Here is a 16,897-nt window from a genome sequence, read left to right as displayed (position 1 = left end):
GAACATTGATTTTGAAACTTGTGAATCCATTAGAATTGTTAGAAGACAGAATCGCGATTCATATATGAACAGATTTTTACGTGCACCTCTAGTTTTCGCTTCCTCTTCTCTAAAGCAGTGCAGCATGGCTTTGCCCCCTTTGCTGTCTTTTCCCGAGGGTGGGGTTTAGCTGGGTTTGTGATGTCACGAACCCGGGAAGTAACTCGTTGTAATCCCTACCAGCCGTTTTTTAGGCATTAAACTGCCAGAATTTTAAAAGACGATATCTCCGTTTGCATTGAACTTTCAGCTTCGTAACTTTGCAGATATTGTTTATGCTCAAACAGCAACATTACACACTAACTAACATTAAAAAAGTGAAATCGCAATGAACCACCCCTTTAATACATGGAAGCCTGTATACATGGGAGTTAGACAACATCTGAACAAGCCAGTGCTCCTTGTTAATGATCTGTCTAACGCCTCTGAGGCTGGAAAGCTGGTAAATGTTTTGTTAGTAGCACAATGGAGACCTGCTGTACATTCTGTCAATTTTTTTGTGCATCATTGTGAGCTGGTTTGAGGGTTGCTGTAGGTCTGAGCTTACCTCAACTAAGAACATGGTTGTTTGGGCACCCACAGGCTTTGATAAGTTGAACTTGCTGGTTTTAAAGCAGTTCAGCCCAGCAGCAGCAGCATATTAAGAAGATGAAAGCCAAACGCAGTAGTTTAATGTTATTACTGACGTGAGTGAGAGAAGATCACAGCTGAAGACAGCCTGCCTCTTGGTGATAATTTCTTATTCTTTCATTCTCTTTATTTAATGGAAGACCAAAACAGAATTACTTAGTGAATTAAGGTCTTTCATTTTTTATATCTAGCCTATCTGACACAATTTTAAAGACTAAAAAGAACACAAGCAATGTGGAGCTTCGAAAGAGTACTTTGTTTCTAAGCTATGTCTTGGAACGTTTCATGTTTAGAATAGCATGCCAACATATAAGTAGGTTTTTTTTTGTTTGTACACTTGCGTAGAATGCAAATTATCTCTATGCATTGAAAACTCAGATGACCTACTATTGTTGACAAATTGAGTAGCATATAACAGCTTCGAAACACTGTATTGCACAATACAATGTGCATGACTAGACTTTTCATTTCCAGTGTGATGAATGACCCAGAGGTTATTACAGCCTTATTTTGGACTCATTGTTTGGTCAGACTGCCAAATGTTTCAACTGTTGTACACAAAATGTAATTATAAATGCAAATAAGCCTGTGGCATTTGGTAGACTTAAGAAACAGAACAGTTTTTTTCTCCTCCTCATCCTCCTTTGGCTAAGGGAGAACGGTGCGGCCGGTGGGCTTGACTGAGGAATGGCCGGCAGGCTGGAGAGAGCTACGGCCGGCGGGCTTGACTTCGGAGTGGCCGGTGGGCTTGACATTGGCGCGGCCGGCAGGCTGGTTCTGGCTCGGGGCCGGACGCTCTCCAGACATCGGAGGATTCCTTCCCTCCAGCTTAGTCCCGTGGTGTCTGGGAGGTCCACGGGGCGATGGTAATTGGCCCCGTGCCAGAACAAAGAGTTGATGGTGGCGTCATCTAAAACCGTCACCGCGGCGAGCCCGCAGAACTCCCTGGGATACTCAACGAAGGGGAGATCTCTACGGGCTAGCACGATGAAACGTGCAGCGATCTCCATAAGCGCGGGGGGAAAACACGGAAAACAAAAACTTTCAAAAACCGGATACAAAACGGGGAGAAGGGGCTCCGCTTACTTTTTGTTAGGTGCTGTCTTCTGTCACGGTTTTTCCTACTGTGTCAGAGCGAGGAGCGAAGGAGATGTAGGAGAATTCACCATGAACACTCTTTATTTACAACATAGAATCAAGGAACACACACGTAGGAACGGGGATCGATGATCGAGACAGCACGCAGGACTATGGAAACACAGGGCTAAAATACACATGGAAACTAATGGGACAGGGAGCTCGGGAGCCTGGCCTCGGCACTCGGCCCGGTCTCCATGGATGGACCCCTACAACCCCCCAAAAAAATCCTTGGGGAGAATATCGTCTTTAGAGGCCCTCCGTAGGCCTAACTCTGGAACTGTGGCCCTCCCTGGGCTTGACTTAGGGACTGGAGCCCTCCTTGGGCTGAACATGGGAACTGGAGCCCTTTCTGTGCTAGACTCGGGGACAGGAGCCCTCTCTGGGCTAAACTCGGGGATTGGAACCCTCTCTGGGCTAAACTCGGGGACTGGAACCCTCTCTGGGCTAAACTCGGAGACTGAAGCCCTCTCTGGGCTGAACTCAGGGACTAGAACCCTCTCTGGGCTGAACTCTGGGCTGAACTCGGAGACTGGAACAAAACAAAACGGGGAGAATCACCCCAACCATTCTAGAATTAATTATTTCCAAATATATTTAAATCATCCGGTGAAAATTCTATATATCGCAGAAAAACAAAATATCTCAGTGTCAGCTTTTTTTTTTTTTTTTTTTAACTGTGCAGCCCTGATTTGAAACATTAATTGTGGAATAATGCTTACTGGATCACCTACTATTTTATTTTTCAAATAGCTAATTTGGTTAGTTTAGTTAGTAAGCTGCTGTTTCTTTCTGAGCTTAGCCATGTTTTCTTTCAATCCAGTGTCTGAGTGAGACTGCCAAAAAAAAAAAAAAAACCTTGATCAAAACAATTATTTAATTTTACATTTTTTGTATGTCCACCAATATATAACAGTATTGTAAAGCTAATGGATTGTGCTTTGTGGTTAGTGTAATGGAAATTAGATTATTATTTGTTGGATACCATGGATAAATAAATTGTGTAAATGTGATGCAGGTGTTTTCACTTAAGCTTCTCCACTGGTAATAGAAGAAGCAAGAGCTTGTGTCAGGTGAAGTGTTTGTTTGGAATTACTATGTGAATATGTGTGTGTTTGTGTGTCATCTCATAATAACTTAGAAGTAGCAGTTTACCAGGTGTCCTTGAATATCTGCTTTTAATTCATTTTGATTAATTAAAACAGACAATTCAAACAGTTCTCAACTCTATTGGCAGTTTACTCCTGAGGTTTATATCAGACACCTTATTCAAATATCTTTTGTGTTTTGTTCAAATATCATTGTGATGTTTCTATCATTTTAATCAGTAAGGTCACAGGATGATCAGTGATTTATTACTAAATGCATTACTTGCCCACCGTGGTACCGCCCCCACGGTTGTTTTGCTTTTTTATAGAAATTAAAACTGTATAGTTCCGTTGGACGATGGACGCTACAATTGTAAAGTTAAAGCGTCTGCTCCATACAGCATGCAGCACAGTGCAGCAGGAGTGAGATTTCACTGATCACATGAAGGGTGCGAGCGGTTCAGGTGTATACGAGCTTGAAACTGTGCACGGAAAAATGATGAGGAAATGATAGCAGATGGATGATTTGGTTTTCAAGTGAAATGTAAAAGTAAAGTAAAAGAACGCTTCTTAAACCAGAGAAGGTGAACATGTTGGTTTTCTAGGCAAAAAAAAAATGTGCAAGCACTGTCACCGACAGCCAATTTAGTTTTGTCGCAAGTTTATATACCAGTGTGAAAATTTCCACACCATCATATCCCTAATGGAGCTACCAATCTTTTTCAGTTAAAAATTAAGAATTGTGAGTTATTATCTTATGCATGGATTTTATTTTAATTTCATGCTGCTTCCTTAAAGCGTATAGCTGATGTCAATATGAGAGATCCTCTGGTGTAGACAGAAACAGTGCTGGTTACACATGAACTCCGCTTATGACTTCAACATATGAAAGAGATTTTTTTTTTTTTTACACTAAGTGTGCTTAGTACCTGCTAGCCTGAATAATTTCACACCCAAACCAATCCTGTTATACTGATGTTTGTCGATAAATTCTCTCCTGTAACTCATTTGTTGAGGGAAACAGGACGAAAAAGTTTGCCAAGTAGTAAACTTAACATGAATTCAACTGGTCACATTTTTTGGAACAGCGTGAAGGCCATTGAACAAGATAGAGACACAAGACTATTCAGTGAGCTTTAGAGCTTTAGATGGCAATTAAAACAGATGTGTTGCATAATTAACATTGTCATTAAAGGGGACATGTCTGATTAGATCAGGCTGGTTGGTAATGACCTGTCTGAAAACTGAGCTCTGTCACTTCTTGGAACTTAAACTTGCATTCAGGTGGCTCCATCTCCTGCTTTTTTGCACACAAAGGTGTCACACTGGCAGGTCTTGCCTTTCACAGACTGTCTGGCATCAAGTTCAAGAGGCAGGAAGATTGAATGTTTGCACCATGTCTGTGTCTTTCATGTTTGGCTCCCGTCGGACTGCTTTGCTGGTCAATCTTAAGTTAAAAAGACATAATATACTGGAGAACATATCGAATACATATCGAAAAGTGCATCTGCAGTTTCCGAAAGGGATCATGTCATGAAAAATCTTCTGAAAAATGTTTGAAATAAGAATTCAGTATACTGTAATAACATACTGCAAATTTCAGGACATTTTTCAGGAAATTTCTTTCAGAGTCCAAAAAGGGTTGTTGTGAACTTTTGCAAATTACTGACATCAGAAAGCTGTATATGACATCATAAGAGATGCATGAGATACACACCTACTAGGTGTATAGAAACCTGACTCTCCCAGTCATGGAGGCAATGAAGAAGTAGGATAGATCCTATTATAAGCTTGTTCCTGACTGTGTGTGGCACATACTGCACTGCATATCCTTCCAGAATCACAATTTTTTTTTTTAGAAATTGTAGTATTTAATTCTGATCTTAATGACATGATGACAAATGATGAATATATATATATATATATATATATATATATGTGTGTGTGTGTGTGTGTGTGTGTGTGTGTGTATATGTGTGTGTGAAGAGTGGGGCGGGGCCGAGAGCCATGGGAACGGAGCGAGGCCGGTGGAGTGAATGATGAGCGACACCTGAGCCACTCACCGGTCTCGAGTCCCACGGAGAAGCTCCGGAAGGATAAAAAGAGGAGTGACGACAGTGCAAGACGAGAGAGGACCAGGTCTGGATTTTATGTTGCTGTTTTGGTTCTGTTTGTGCACGGCAGTCGTCTGTGAGGGGCTGTCGCGCTATTTTAAGTTTTGTTTATTTTATTATTAAAATTATGTTTAAATGTTTGCCGGTTCCCGCCTCCTTCTTCCCGATGTACAAACTGTGTTACGTTGGTGCCGAGACCCGGGAGGAAGGAGGGACACACTGCCAGACTGTGGTGATTCCGCGGTGCCATCGAGCATGGCGGAGCAGTCTGCCACCATGGACGCTCGAGGCAGTGGGCTGGAGTGAGTTGCCGGGGGGACGGACAAACTCGCTGCCTGCCGCCTGGGCTGTGGAGGGACGGCTGCCGTCTGTGAGGGAGCGGAGGAGTCGCCGCCGTTCGCCTGAGGCCGGAGCCTGCTGCCATACGCCATGATGGGGAGGAGCAGGGAACGGGGGACTCCTGCCGGCTGCCCCGAATTCAGAGGAGCCGTCGCCATCGTCCATCACGGAAGAGGATGCCCAGCTGGTGGTGGGCCGAGCGGCAGTGTGTCTGGGAACCGGAACAAGATTTTTTTTTTCTCTCTTCCCTCTCTCGTCTCTGTCTCTCCTCATCCTTCCGTCTCCTTTTCTCTCGCCTCGTCTGTCTGTGCTTACCCTCAGGGAAGCCGCAGCCGCCGTGAAAAGAAGCAAATAAATATATATAAAAAAAATGTCATACACGGCTTAAGTAGCAAGATTGTGTTCAGTTTTAACTCTTTCTTCAATTTTGTATTTTTGGGAAGAATAAGAAGCACGTCATCCGGTACTTAGTGTCTTTCGTTCCAACATAAGAAAATATTTCTGGAATCTGCATCTGAAATAGTATTTAGATGTATTTACACAGTTTATGTATCTCAGAGGGGACATGGGTGCATTTAAACTGCAGTTACAGATGCATAAATAGGCCTAATATTTTGTTTTTAACATAAAACGTTGAATACTGATCTTTAAAATAATTTAAAACATGAAAAAAATAGTCGAAATGTGAAATTAAAACCGCCAGTAGGTGACAGCAAGTGACTGTTAATGAGTGAGTAATTGAGATTCAACTGATTCATTCAAACGACTGATTCATTCAGAAACAAAGCATTTGACTGTGTTAATGAGTGAATCACTGAATCATTTATTCTACCGATTTGTTCACAAAGCTGATTCGTTCAATAAGTAAACACCGTCCATTGCTCAGAGACGCAAAACAGTGCTGTGATCTTTGTTTTTGAAGCGAACGTCCCACCCTCCCTGCATTCGCCGTCCAAAGCCACGCCCCCTGAATGCATTTACGCTCACAGACCAGAATACCAGAGACAACATTACTACAATAGGCTACATCAGCGGTTCCTAATTCCAGCCCATGTTCCGAAGTGAAGTAAACTTCAACGGATTTCCCCTGCTCAGGGAGGAGGGAGCAATGTGTAGCCCTGTGTAGGGATCATATCGATCGGAACACAGTTCATGCACATAGCTCACTTCTAACAAGCTGGTTATCTGAATCACGAGGACTGGAATTGGGAACCGTTGGGCTACATCATGTGTCATTCACCAGTGAGAAAACTTTAAAAGTACTACAATACCAGGAAGGAAGATCGGGTTGTTGATGTTTGTCTGCCATTGTCGCTCTGTCTGCACAGCGTGCGCGAACGCGCTGATGACGTATCCTGTCTGCGCGAACCGGGTGCGCAGAGGTATGCAGATACATACGTTGTCAGGCAGGTAGGAAAGCCAATTAAAATGCTCGGACTGAACGTTTTGATTGTATGAACATTTCTTGGTCCTACGCCTTCCACAGAATATATAAATACAGATAAATACGTTTAGACCATTTAACTTAATGATTGCTATCGGGATGTGAAGAGACTCAAACAGCATAACAAAAAAAGTTTCTGAAGACAATCACCTATTGCACCTTTAAGTTAACTATATTAAATTATATAAATATAAAAAGCATACAGAAGCATTTTTGCCATCTACAATTTAGAATGCCTGGAATTTTGAGTTTTAATAGACTAATAAATCAACGTGCGTGAACGCTGTGTGTGATTTGGTGATATAGCCTACTTGATCATGTCAGATCGGACATCATTACAACAACACTTAACATATTATCACAGACGATGCTGTATCGCACACCCCAGACTCGACTTGAGTGGAAAATGAATCATCCGAGGTTGTGCGCGCACTTGTTTGCACATGAGCAAAGGTGTTTTTAGGAGTCTTAACTTGCAAACGCCAGACCACAAGTACAGATACTCCCAAAAAATACTTAAGTACTGTAACGAAGTATTATTACTTCGTTACATTACACCACTGGTGTGGCAGTCGTCTGTGAGGGGCTATTTTCAGTTTTGTTTATTTTATTATTAAAGTTATGTTTAAATGTTCGTCGGTTCCCACCTCCTCCTTCCCGAATTACGAACTGTTGCAATATATATATATATATATAAACTCTTTTAATATATATATATATATATATATATATATATATATAAATCAGAAGGTGGGACAACTCAAAAAGTAAGTTCACAAAAACATAATTCACAAAAACATAACACATAACATAATGCAAGTTCTGTAAACATTAAAAAAGGAATGTTTTTTCACTTGTGGATTCAAGTTCAATAAGCTTGGACTTTTTTAGTTAAGCTGAGCATTGACATGTACATAAATAGGGATTTTTGAACTGTGAACTTTCTTAGACTTGCGTTTGAAGAGCAAACTGGAAAGGTTATATAGAACCACTTCTGTACATCAAAACAAGTTGTATATACTAATATATAAAATTATTATTATATTGTATATAAAATTATACAAGTGCATGATAAATAATCAAATTGACCATGCTCATCAGCCTGACATTGTAAATTCTTGCTTTTGAATATTTTAAGTTTCTCATATTAAATGTCCTAAAATTTTAATGTTAACATTTTTATATAATGTCAACTTTTTCTATGTTTGGTAGTTCAGTCAACCTTTTAAATAGCTGTCTAGCTTGTACTAATCTGAACAGTCTGAAACTTTGTATTACGAGCACTTCCTGAGGTTGTTTGCTTCTTTATGATGAATCGTTTGTTGTATTCCTCAATTGTAAGTCACTTTGGACAAAAGTGTCTGCTAAATGAATAAATGTAAATGCAAATGGAAGTTGGATTTTTTTTTTTTTGACATTTCAGGCTGGACTTCTTCATGAATTTGTCGCAATATACAACAAAGCTGTTATTGAAAGATGAGGCAGTAAAAACGATATTGGTCCTGACAGCAAACCTGCAGCATGTGTGTCAGTGCTTACTGTACTCGAGTCACATGTGAAGTGGAGCTTTAAACCGAAGTCTTAAAGGCACAGCTGAAATTATTGTCCTATTTAATTTTAAAGATCAGCGCTTACAACAGTTTTTTTTTTTGTGTGTGTGCAAGAAACCTTGACAAACATCAAATTACTATCAAGTTTAGGGCCTGGAGATATGACCAAAATCTTAAATATTTATTGTAAAACTGTTTAATATATCACATAATATTACATTAACTGTTTAGTATTGCATTTTTGTTGTTTCAGTAAACTAAATTCAAATTAAAGATATATAATTCTTTTTTTTTTTAAAGATTATTCATAACAAGTGAATCTGGCATCAGTGCAACTGCTTCATGTATCTCTTGACATACAAAAAAAAAAAAAAAAAAATATATATATATATATATTTTTTTTTTTTTTTTTTTAAAAAAAAAAAAAAAAAAATATATATATATATATATTTTTTTTTTTTTTTTTTTAAAAAAAAAAAAAAAAAAAAAAAAAATATATATATATATATATTTGAAGAGTTTGATTAATTTGAGTAAAAATGTGTTTTCTTTACCAAGTAAGTGGCAAGATTAAAACCACTGTTTTCTGTTTCAGATTTTGATTTTCAAAGATTTATTATAAAATTGTATTATTTTTTTTTCCCCAAAATGCAATAAATCCATGACACATTTTATTTTTTATTTTTTCAAAATGCAATAAATCCATTGAATCAATATAAAAGTTATTTTTCATATTGCAACTGTTGAAAATACACAACATAGTCAGTTGATCCACATATGACAGCCTCTGAACTTATATTTCATCTTTGCCATGTTACGTTCATTTAGTTGACTAGTGCTATATGCTGTATTAACGAAAACATTAATGGCATAAATAAAAACACTTACACTGACAAGCTACGCAATATCGCGTTCATAATTGAATGCAACTCATCTGCGATTATGAGCTCGCACTGGAGATTTACTATTAGGCTAATCACAGAACCGGCTTTACTGACTAGATGCGCATGACAATCACATGCGATTTATCGTGCAGCCCTAAGTTTGTTTGTTGATCACAAAGTACAAAGTAGATGAGAAAAACTAGGATGCCGGGTGTATTCAAAGTGCCGCCATTACTGTCTACAGTGCGTGGAATGGTGCACTGTGATTGGTTGTTACTGTTTACAGTGCGTGGAATGGTGCGCTGTGATTGGTTGAGCGGATATATCGCATTCTGCAGAAAAGGGAGACTGGCGTTTGTCGCGGTTTGGAAAAAAAGGGAGAAAACATGACTAAATAAACTAATGAATAACTCGGCGGATATCGCCTTTTACGTAAAATGAAAAATGGACTTTTCAATACCGACCAGATACATACTGATTTTGGCGGAAACTAAAATAAAAAAAAATGTCGATTATCGCGTGTTGGAACCAAACTCTTCATATACTGTGTGTATATATATATATATATAAATATATAAATAACTGTTGTGAAATAGATGCCATTTGAACATTGCACATCAGTTAAATTACAGTTTAAGTGCAGTTACATCAAGTTCTGCATCATGGCTAAAAAACATGAAAAAAAAAAAAAACTAATCAAATTAAATAAAAAAAAATCAATGAACAAAGCTGGCTCTGGTGTAATATACTGTATAATATAGTTACCAGCTTGCTAACAAAGTTTTTTTTTTTTAAATGAGTCCTACCCAGCCAAGACTCTCTGCTTGCATTGTATAGAAAAACAAATAAACAAACAAAAAACAAAATCAAAACATTTTGTACCTTCTCCAAAACATCTCCCGTGGTTTTCCACAAAAAAGGTGTATACGTGATTTTTGTTTTTGTGTGAACTGTCCAGTGAGCGGTGCCTATGGAGGGACAGTTTAGCATAGTGTTCAGGTAGAAGGAATGAAGAACGGGTTGTGAAAGGGGGAGCAGATGGGTTTGCCGTGGGTGAGCCTTTTAGAAGAGATAAAGCAGAGATCATTCAGACAATCAGCCCGTGCCCCGATGCAATCATCTCATCTCATCTGCTTTCAAGAGCTATTGGGCTTTTTATTGAGCTGTTGTGCTGCAGACAGAGGCAGTCTGATAGCACTTTAACCCTCTGATAGGGTTAATATTAAACCCTAGCCTTTACTTCGCCGGTGGCACTTAGTCTTACAAGAGCTGAGCTGAAATAGTTTCGTATAGATGAATGGACCAAAAAATACCTTTAGATGCTGCGCTGCTCTCATCAGCAACGAGAGACCAACTTCCACCAAGTCCCACAAGTTAATGATTTCAAGGCTTGACCTGTTGTTTCATTTTATCTAGTCATTTACTGTCAGACTGGATGACGGCATTATTTGTGCAGTCACAGCTGAGTCAGTTTTTATGGCACAATTTTCTGTTTATATTTAGCTTTTCAAGCTTTTTGATGTCACCGACCCCCAAATACAATAATCCTATTGCAAAGGACTTGCTTAAAGCAGCTATATATAATTTCATGTATAAAGACCCTTTTATAGAGTGAAAAATAAATGTTTTAAATAGTATCTCAAAAAAAATTACCTTCTGTTAAGTTCAACAGAATAAAATAACTGATTGAATCTCATGATTTTTTACCTTTCCTGGCCTTTCCTTTCCTGATTATTTTTATTTATTATTATATTTCATATGAATAATTTTTTATTTTATTTTAATGTATTTGTACTAAATTGATTTTGCTCTATTTTCTAATTGAAAAATGCAGCAATAAGCCACTCAAATCTGTGCATTACACCATGTCCTGACACCTAACATACGTTTCCAGCAGCAAGCAATTTATTACCATACTGCTGCATGACATGACACATTCACAACCAATGAAAATAAACATGTTTAATATTGTTAGGGGAATATGTGCAACAGAGAGGTTTTATTGTTTATTACTTGTTGCTTTTATGTCATACTAGTTTTAGGTGTTACGTACAGTGATTTTACCACAAGTTGGGGTGTATTTGTGCATAATGCAAGTTTAAGGTGGCTCTGATGCGGCATCATTTACACAGAAGTACAGAAGCATCTTAAACTTTACCATTGTTTAATAATCCTAATAGAAGCAGCATTACACAGACTGGATGGGTTAAATGCAGAGCACTAATTCCAAGTATGGGTCACCATACTTGGCCACGTCACTTTCACTTTTCACTTAATAGGAATAATTTTCTAAAAAAACTGAATATGTAGAAAGACAACAATGCTGCAGTATGCTGTATATTTATTTTTTATACTGTATCACTGTGTATTTTATCTTATATAACTATTATTTTTGTTACTATTATTACTACATTTTTGTCCTGTTGTTATTTTGTTTTTGGAAACTATAGGACAGCTTAAAGGGATGAGAGATGAATCCGCCAAGCCCACATACGGATGCCAGGTGACCATCCAGTCCGAGCAGGAGAAGCACATGATGAAGATTTACAGAAAAGAAGAGAAGAAGGAGAGGAAACGTGAGAAACGAGGAGATGAAGGGGATACCTGTGAAAACGCCTTTCATTTTGACCCCAAGGAGCTGAGACTGCAGAGGTTAGCACCTGTCTCTCTGTCTGTCTCTCAATTCATTTCAGTTCAATTCAAATAGCTTTATTGGCATGACAAAAATACATTTTGTATTGCCAAAGCATTAGGACAACAAAGAAAATGGTATATATATATATATACACAGTATCTCACAGAAGTGAGTACACCCCTCACATTTTTGTAAATATTTTATTATATCTTTTCATGTGACAACACATATATATATATATATATATATACATATACACACACACACACACACACACACACGCACACACACACATACACACAGATACGTATCTCTGTCTCTGTCTCCTTCTATCTGTATCGCTGTCTCTGTCTGTCTGTCTGTCTCTCTCTCCGTCTGTCTGTCTGTCTGTCTGTCTTTCTCCTTCATTACGTGAACAAGCACCTCTCTACATTTTAGAGTGTGGCCTATTGAAAAGAGGAAGAGAGAGAAAGCTTGATAAAACTGCTATCTGGAGCTCCTGCAGAAGGGATTTTCTCTTAATGTTTAATTTCACAGGATGAAAAAGAGCAATGATCTGTTTAATTAAAAATGCTGCCGTCCAAATGAGGCAGAGCATGAGGAGAGAGATTAGAGATGAGGTGTTAATACCTCACATGTCTCCTCACGCTCTCAGCCTTTCTATCATCCCGCTGCAAGACAGCAACCAAACAAAAATAACTCTGAAAACCCCTGCTTTATATGGGATTCATGAGGAAACCTCGTCGGCCGTACCTGAATCTCCTAAATGTGCCACACAGATGTCTCTTTTGTAAGATTTGAAGCATTTTATTTGGAGTAATAAATCTTTGGATGTAAATTAATTTTGTTGTTACGTTAGTAACTATGAATATATTTGATGATAGTATGCCTTCAGAAAGATAACAGTTTTGTGTGCTCAAGATTTTTGATATTACAAAGTGTTTTCTAGAAAGAGAATTCACTGTTGATATTTCCACAAATATCCACTCTGGAATTATCATTTTATTTGGAAACAAAATCATGTTAACAGATTTGACAATTTAAAATTGTTCCCTACTAACAAAAACACAAAAAGGAAAAAGGAGACATTTACTTGACCCCAAAGAGTTTACTTCCTAAAATGGACTATGGTTTCATTGTTAACCCTTAAATGCATGAATGTTTCGCCAATCATTATTACATATTCGGGTCTTTAGCGACCCGGACCAATATATCCAGCACGGATGGATCTCTAACTGCTGCAATAGCAAAAACCTCTCTTGATATATTAAGAACAATTACAGAAGAATAAAGTAAAGCATATTTCGTTACCTTATGAATATGAAATGAATGGCGCCAGCATGAGTTTCAAGGCAACAGAGTTCACTGCGTACTTTAATTCAAAAGACATAGATCTGTACATAGCAAAACTTAATAGATGAAGCATAACAGATCCCTATAATGCCCCCGTGGTGCTTTTAACGTGTAGCCTATCAATAAAGGAACGGATAGATTTCCTGACCTGCAGTATCCTGATATCTGCAACTTCCTAATCAACTTTCCCTCCTAACGTTACTCCGGAGACTCTTTAAAAGCCTACAAAAGCCTGGAGGGGGTACAAATGGACGCAATCTAATTTTTTGATGAATATTCAACCTGCTATGTCGTCAGTAGAAGGGTAAATCAAATGTGTTGTTAGCTAATGTAATCGACCCTAGCTGTCCTTGTAGGTAGCCAGCATAGCTATATCACTGTGAGTACAGTAGACATCATAAATGTCATGAAATCTTACTCGTTTAATCCCAAATTTTGGTGCATGTTTTATTGCAGTGAACCATTTTAGTCGTCTATCGAGATCCTTAGGAATACGCTAAAATGATTTCCCCTTTGCTTTATGGGACAATCACATATGTATATACAGTGTATATATATATATATATATATATATATATATATATGAAAATGCGTATTTTTGAATTAAAGATAACTTATAGATTTAATATGGGCTGCTTTTGGTGCTTGACACTTTTTTTATTGGTTATTTTGTGTGTTTTACGAATAAGATAGACTACAAGGTTAAGAAGCTTACTTAAATGTAAAATGTTTTTTCTATATTTTGCAATAAAAGACGGCTTCCCTTATTGATCACGTCTTGGGTAGATTGCATGTTTTCTTGCACGGCGGGATGTTGGACAAGCGCCGCTTGTGAAGAGGGAGCGACCAGCCAGCAGAGGATTCTGTAGCCTTCCTCAAACAGTTATGTTCAGGATTTTCTGATTTACTTAACGAATACTGTGTGAGGGGGCAAGAAACGGGCCAAGGGAGGTCACGTACGGGACACATAAATTAAGCCCAATATACGGGACGACCCGGCTAATACGGGACGGTTGGCAACCCTAGCTTTCTCCTGCCTGTTCTGGCATCCTGGCACACAGCAGCTGTCCACCATGTTGAAATAGTAAGGTCTAAATAGTCTGGTTTTAAATTCCAATACGGGACGGTTGGCAACCCTAGCTTTCCCCTGCCTGTTCTGGCATACTGGCACACAGCAGCTGTCCACCATGTTTAAATAGTAAGGTCTAAATAGTCTGGTTTTAAATTATTGTTGTACAACTTTCGATACCAATGCTCTAGCGCTCTCCTGATTGCCTGTCAAAATGGTGGAGTTTAGAATGCGTGACGTCAACCTCCGGAGCTCTATATACCAAGTTGTCATGAAACTCTAGATGGCGTAACGTAAACTAATGATATTCCCCGCATTAAACGACTTGTCTCAAGCTGATTGGTTTATTTTGCAATCGCAGCCAATGAGCTTGCTGCTTTACATTTAAATGGCTGGTTAGCATTCGCTTGAGCATTGCAGCGCGCTTTCAGTGTTCCTCTGAAACTCAACAGCCAGATAAGTGAACAGTCTTTTCTTCTCATTTCAGTGCATTATTGTGTTCATCAGCTATACATTTCTAAACTTGCAAACATATAAGTCGTAAAACTACACGCAGGTTATTCAAGAGAGGAGTAATTACTAAGCATATCATGTTCTTATAACAGCAGCAGTAAGCGGCTTATCTAGTTCATGTATATGAGAATACAAAGTCAAAGCGTCACAGATTTTAGAACAGTAAATTGAATTGGAGATTACCTATTTGCTCGAAACCTCTAACGCTTTTTTAATGTTTTCTATGGGCATTCATACATTGTGCGAACGGGCTGATTTCAGACGGGATTTAAGTTGGATCGGTTTGCAGTTGGCGTTTCGCAGCTTTATTCCATGCTAACTCAAGGTGAACCCATATAACCATCTTCCACAAACGTCCTACTGTCAACAGCCTTGCTTTTTAAAGCAAAACAACTTAATTGAGCAGCAGAATGGACCTTTTTCACATTTCCGGGTTTCTCAGCAGCGGAAGTCGTCATAGTTGGGTAAACTTGAAGAGCAGTGAATGGGAGAGCACCACAAATATATTTTTTTGCATTCCCAGTTGCTCAAATAGCAAAAGAAAAACTCCACGATAGTGTTTTCATGACTTTCAATAAAAGGAAAAAAATTGAGAGAGACTGATAACGGCAGTCAGAAGAGAGAACGATGTCAAATTTACCGTCCCTCCCATAGACGTCGCATTAGAAACACCCTCGCAATAGCGTCAACTGTTTTTTTGTAATTTGATGCAAAGGTGATGTAATAAAAAGAATAGTGTTATAAATGTAGATAATTAAAAAAAAAATACAAATATGAAAAACTTTCGAGGATTTACGATGCTGATGACCGTTAAACGTGTCATCACAGTCTTGTGAATAGGGTCCATATAATTTACCCGCATATACGTGTACTCGTGGCGCACATGCGATGCAGACAGTTCAGAAGGGAGCGCTCACTCTTAAAGGGGCCACATCTCTTTTTCCCTCGTTACATTTAGTTCAGTGATAGTGAAGAGTTTATTATAAAAAGTTATGTTTAGTAATAGTTAAAGATAATTAATCATGATTTAGTTTAATATATAAAGATACTAAAAATAAATAAAAGTAAATAAAATAAATAAATCAGTTCAAATTCAGTAGCCCATGTGCAATGTAGCCTAATAGTAGGACACTCCTTAAACTTGAAATTTACTTATTTGTTTATTCAGCTGGGCTTATATTCTAGTACTCATGCAGTGTAGCAGCAGTATCCATAGAAATTCAGATTGCGTTATTAGCAAATTATTAATAGCAGCATGCATAGCAAATCAAATTTTGTTTGCAAATAATTTTAGTAGGTAGACTTTAGTTGCTGAAATTTCAGTGACTAAGCATGGATATTACGTAAACTCTTCAAACCAAAATAGGCATGATTTGATTGCTTTTTGCTTATTTATAAAGGGGCTCATAGCAATTCTAAGTACTTTTGTGCAGCTGTAGCAGCAGTATGCATTGCTTTTCAGATAGTGTATAGCGAAATGTAATAACAGGAGGATGCATAGCAAATTCAGATGCAATGTTTGAAATAATATTATCAGCAGAATGCATAGCTAGTTAAATGATAATTGTTGCTAATATAGCAGCGGCAGCATAAAGTACTTTAGTTGCATGTAATTTCAGTGATAACACATGGATGGTAAGTAACTCTTAAAGTGAAATAGGCGTTCTGTTTCTTTTGCTTATCTAACAGGCCTTACAGCAGATTTGTGAACTCTTCAAAGCAAAATAAGCATTATTTGATCACGTTGCTTATTTAATAAAGGGGCTTATAGCAACTCTAAGTACATTTGTGCAGCTGTAGCAGCAGTATGCATAGCATTTCTATACACTAATGTTGCAAATATTAATTTGGCCACAATTAATATAAACAGCAGAAGTATGTACAGTAAAATCAGACGGCAATGTATCGGATAATATTGCGATGAAACAATAGCAATAGCACAGATATATTTTATATATATATTATATATATTTATATATAGTCTGAGACTAGGCTTAAGCCTTGTCTGTGAAACTGGGAGCAAGTGTGAAAAAAATAAAAAATTAAAAAAACGTGCATAGGACATAATTTCCTCATTTCAGAACACTGCATATAAAGACAAT

At 38.0% G+C, this 16,897-nt stretch overlaps 1 protein-coding gene across 1 annotated transcript in view; it reads left to right on the top strand.

Annotated features, from left to right (window-relative positions):
- Nucleotides 1-16,897, top strand: part of LOC107701380 (activating signal cointegrator 1 complex subunit 3-like) — a gene marked incomplete at its 3' end in the record, with an annotated part of 110,965 nt that overhangs the window by 40,770 nt on the left and 53,298 nt on the right. The window contains exon 6 of the mRNA XM_016503376.1: nt 11,676-11,877. Within this exon, the coding sequence (XP_016358862.1) occupies nt 11,676-11,877 (202 nt within the window). The remainder of the gene's footprint in view (nt 1-11,675; nt 11,878-16,897) is intronic.

Source organism: Sinocyclocheilus anshuiensis, unplaced genomic scaffold (genome assembly GCF_001515605.1).
Source record: "Sinocyclocheilus anshuiensis isolate Anshui unplaced genomic scaffold, SAMN03320099.WGS_v1.1 scaffold2140, whole genome shotgun sequence".
NCBI classification, from domain to species: Eukaryota; Metazoa; Chordata; class Actinopteri; order Cypriniformes; family Cyprinidae; genus Sinocyclocheilus; species Sinocyclocheilus anshuiensis.
The sequence above is the reverse complement of the archived record's forward strand: the minus strand, read 5'-3'. Positions and strand labels throughout refer to the sequence as shown.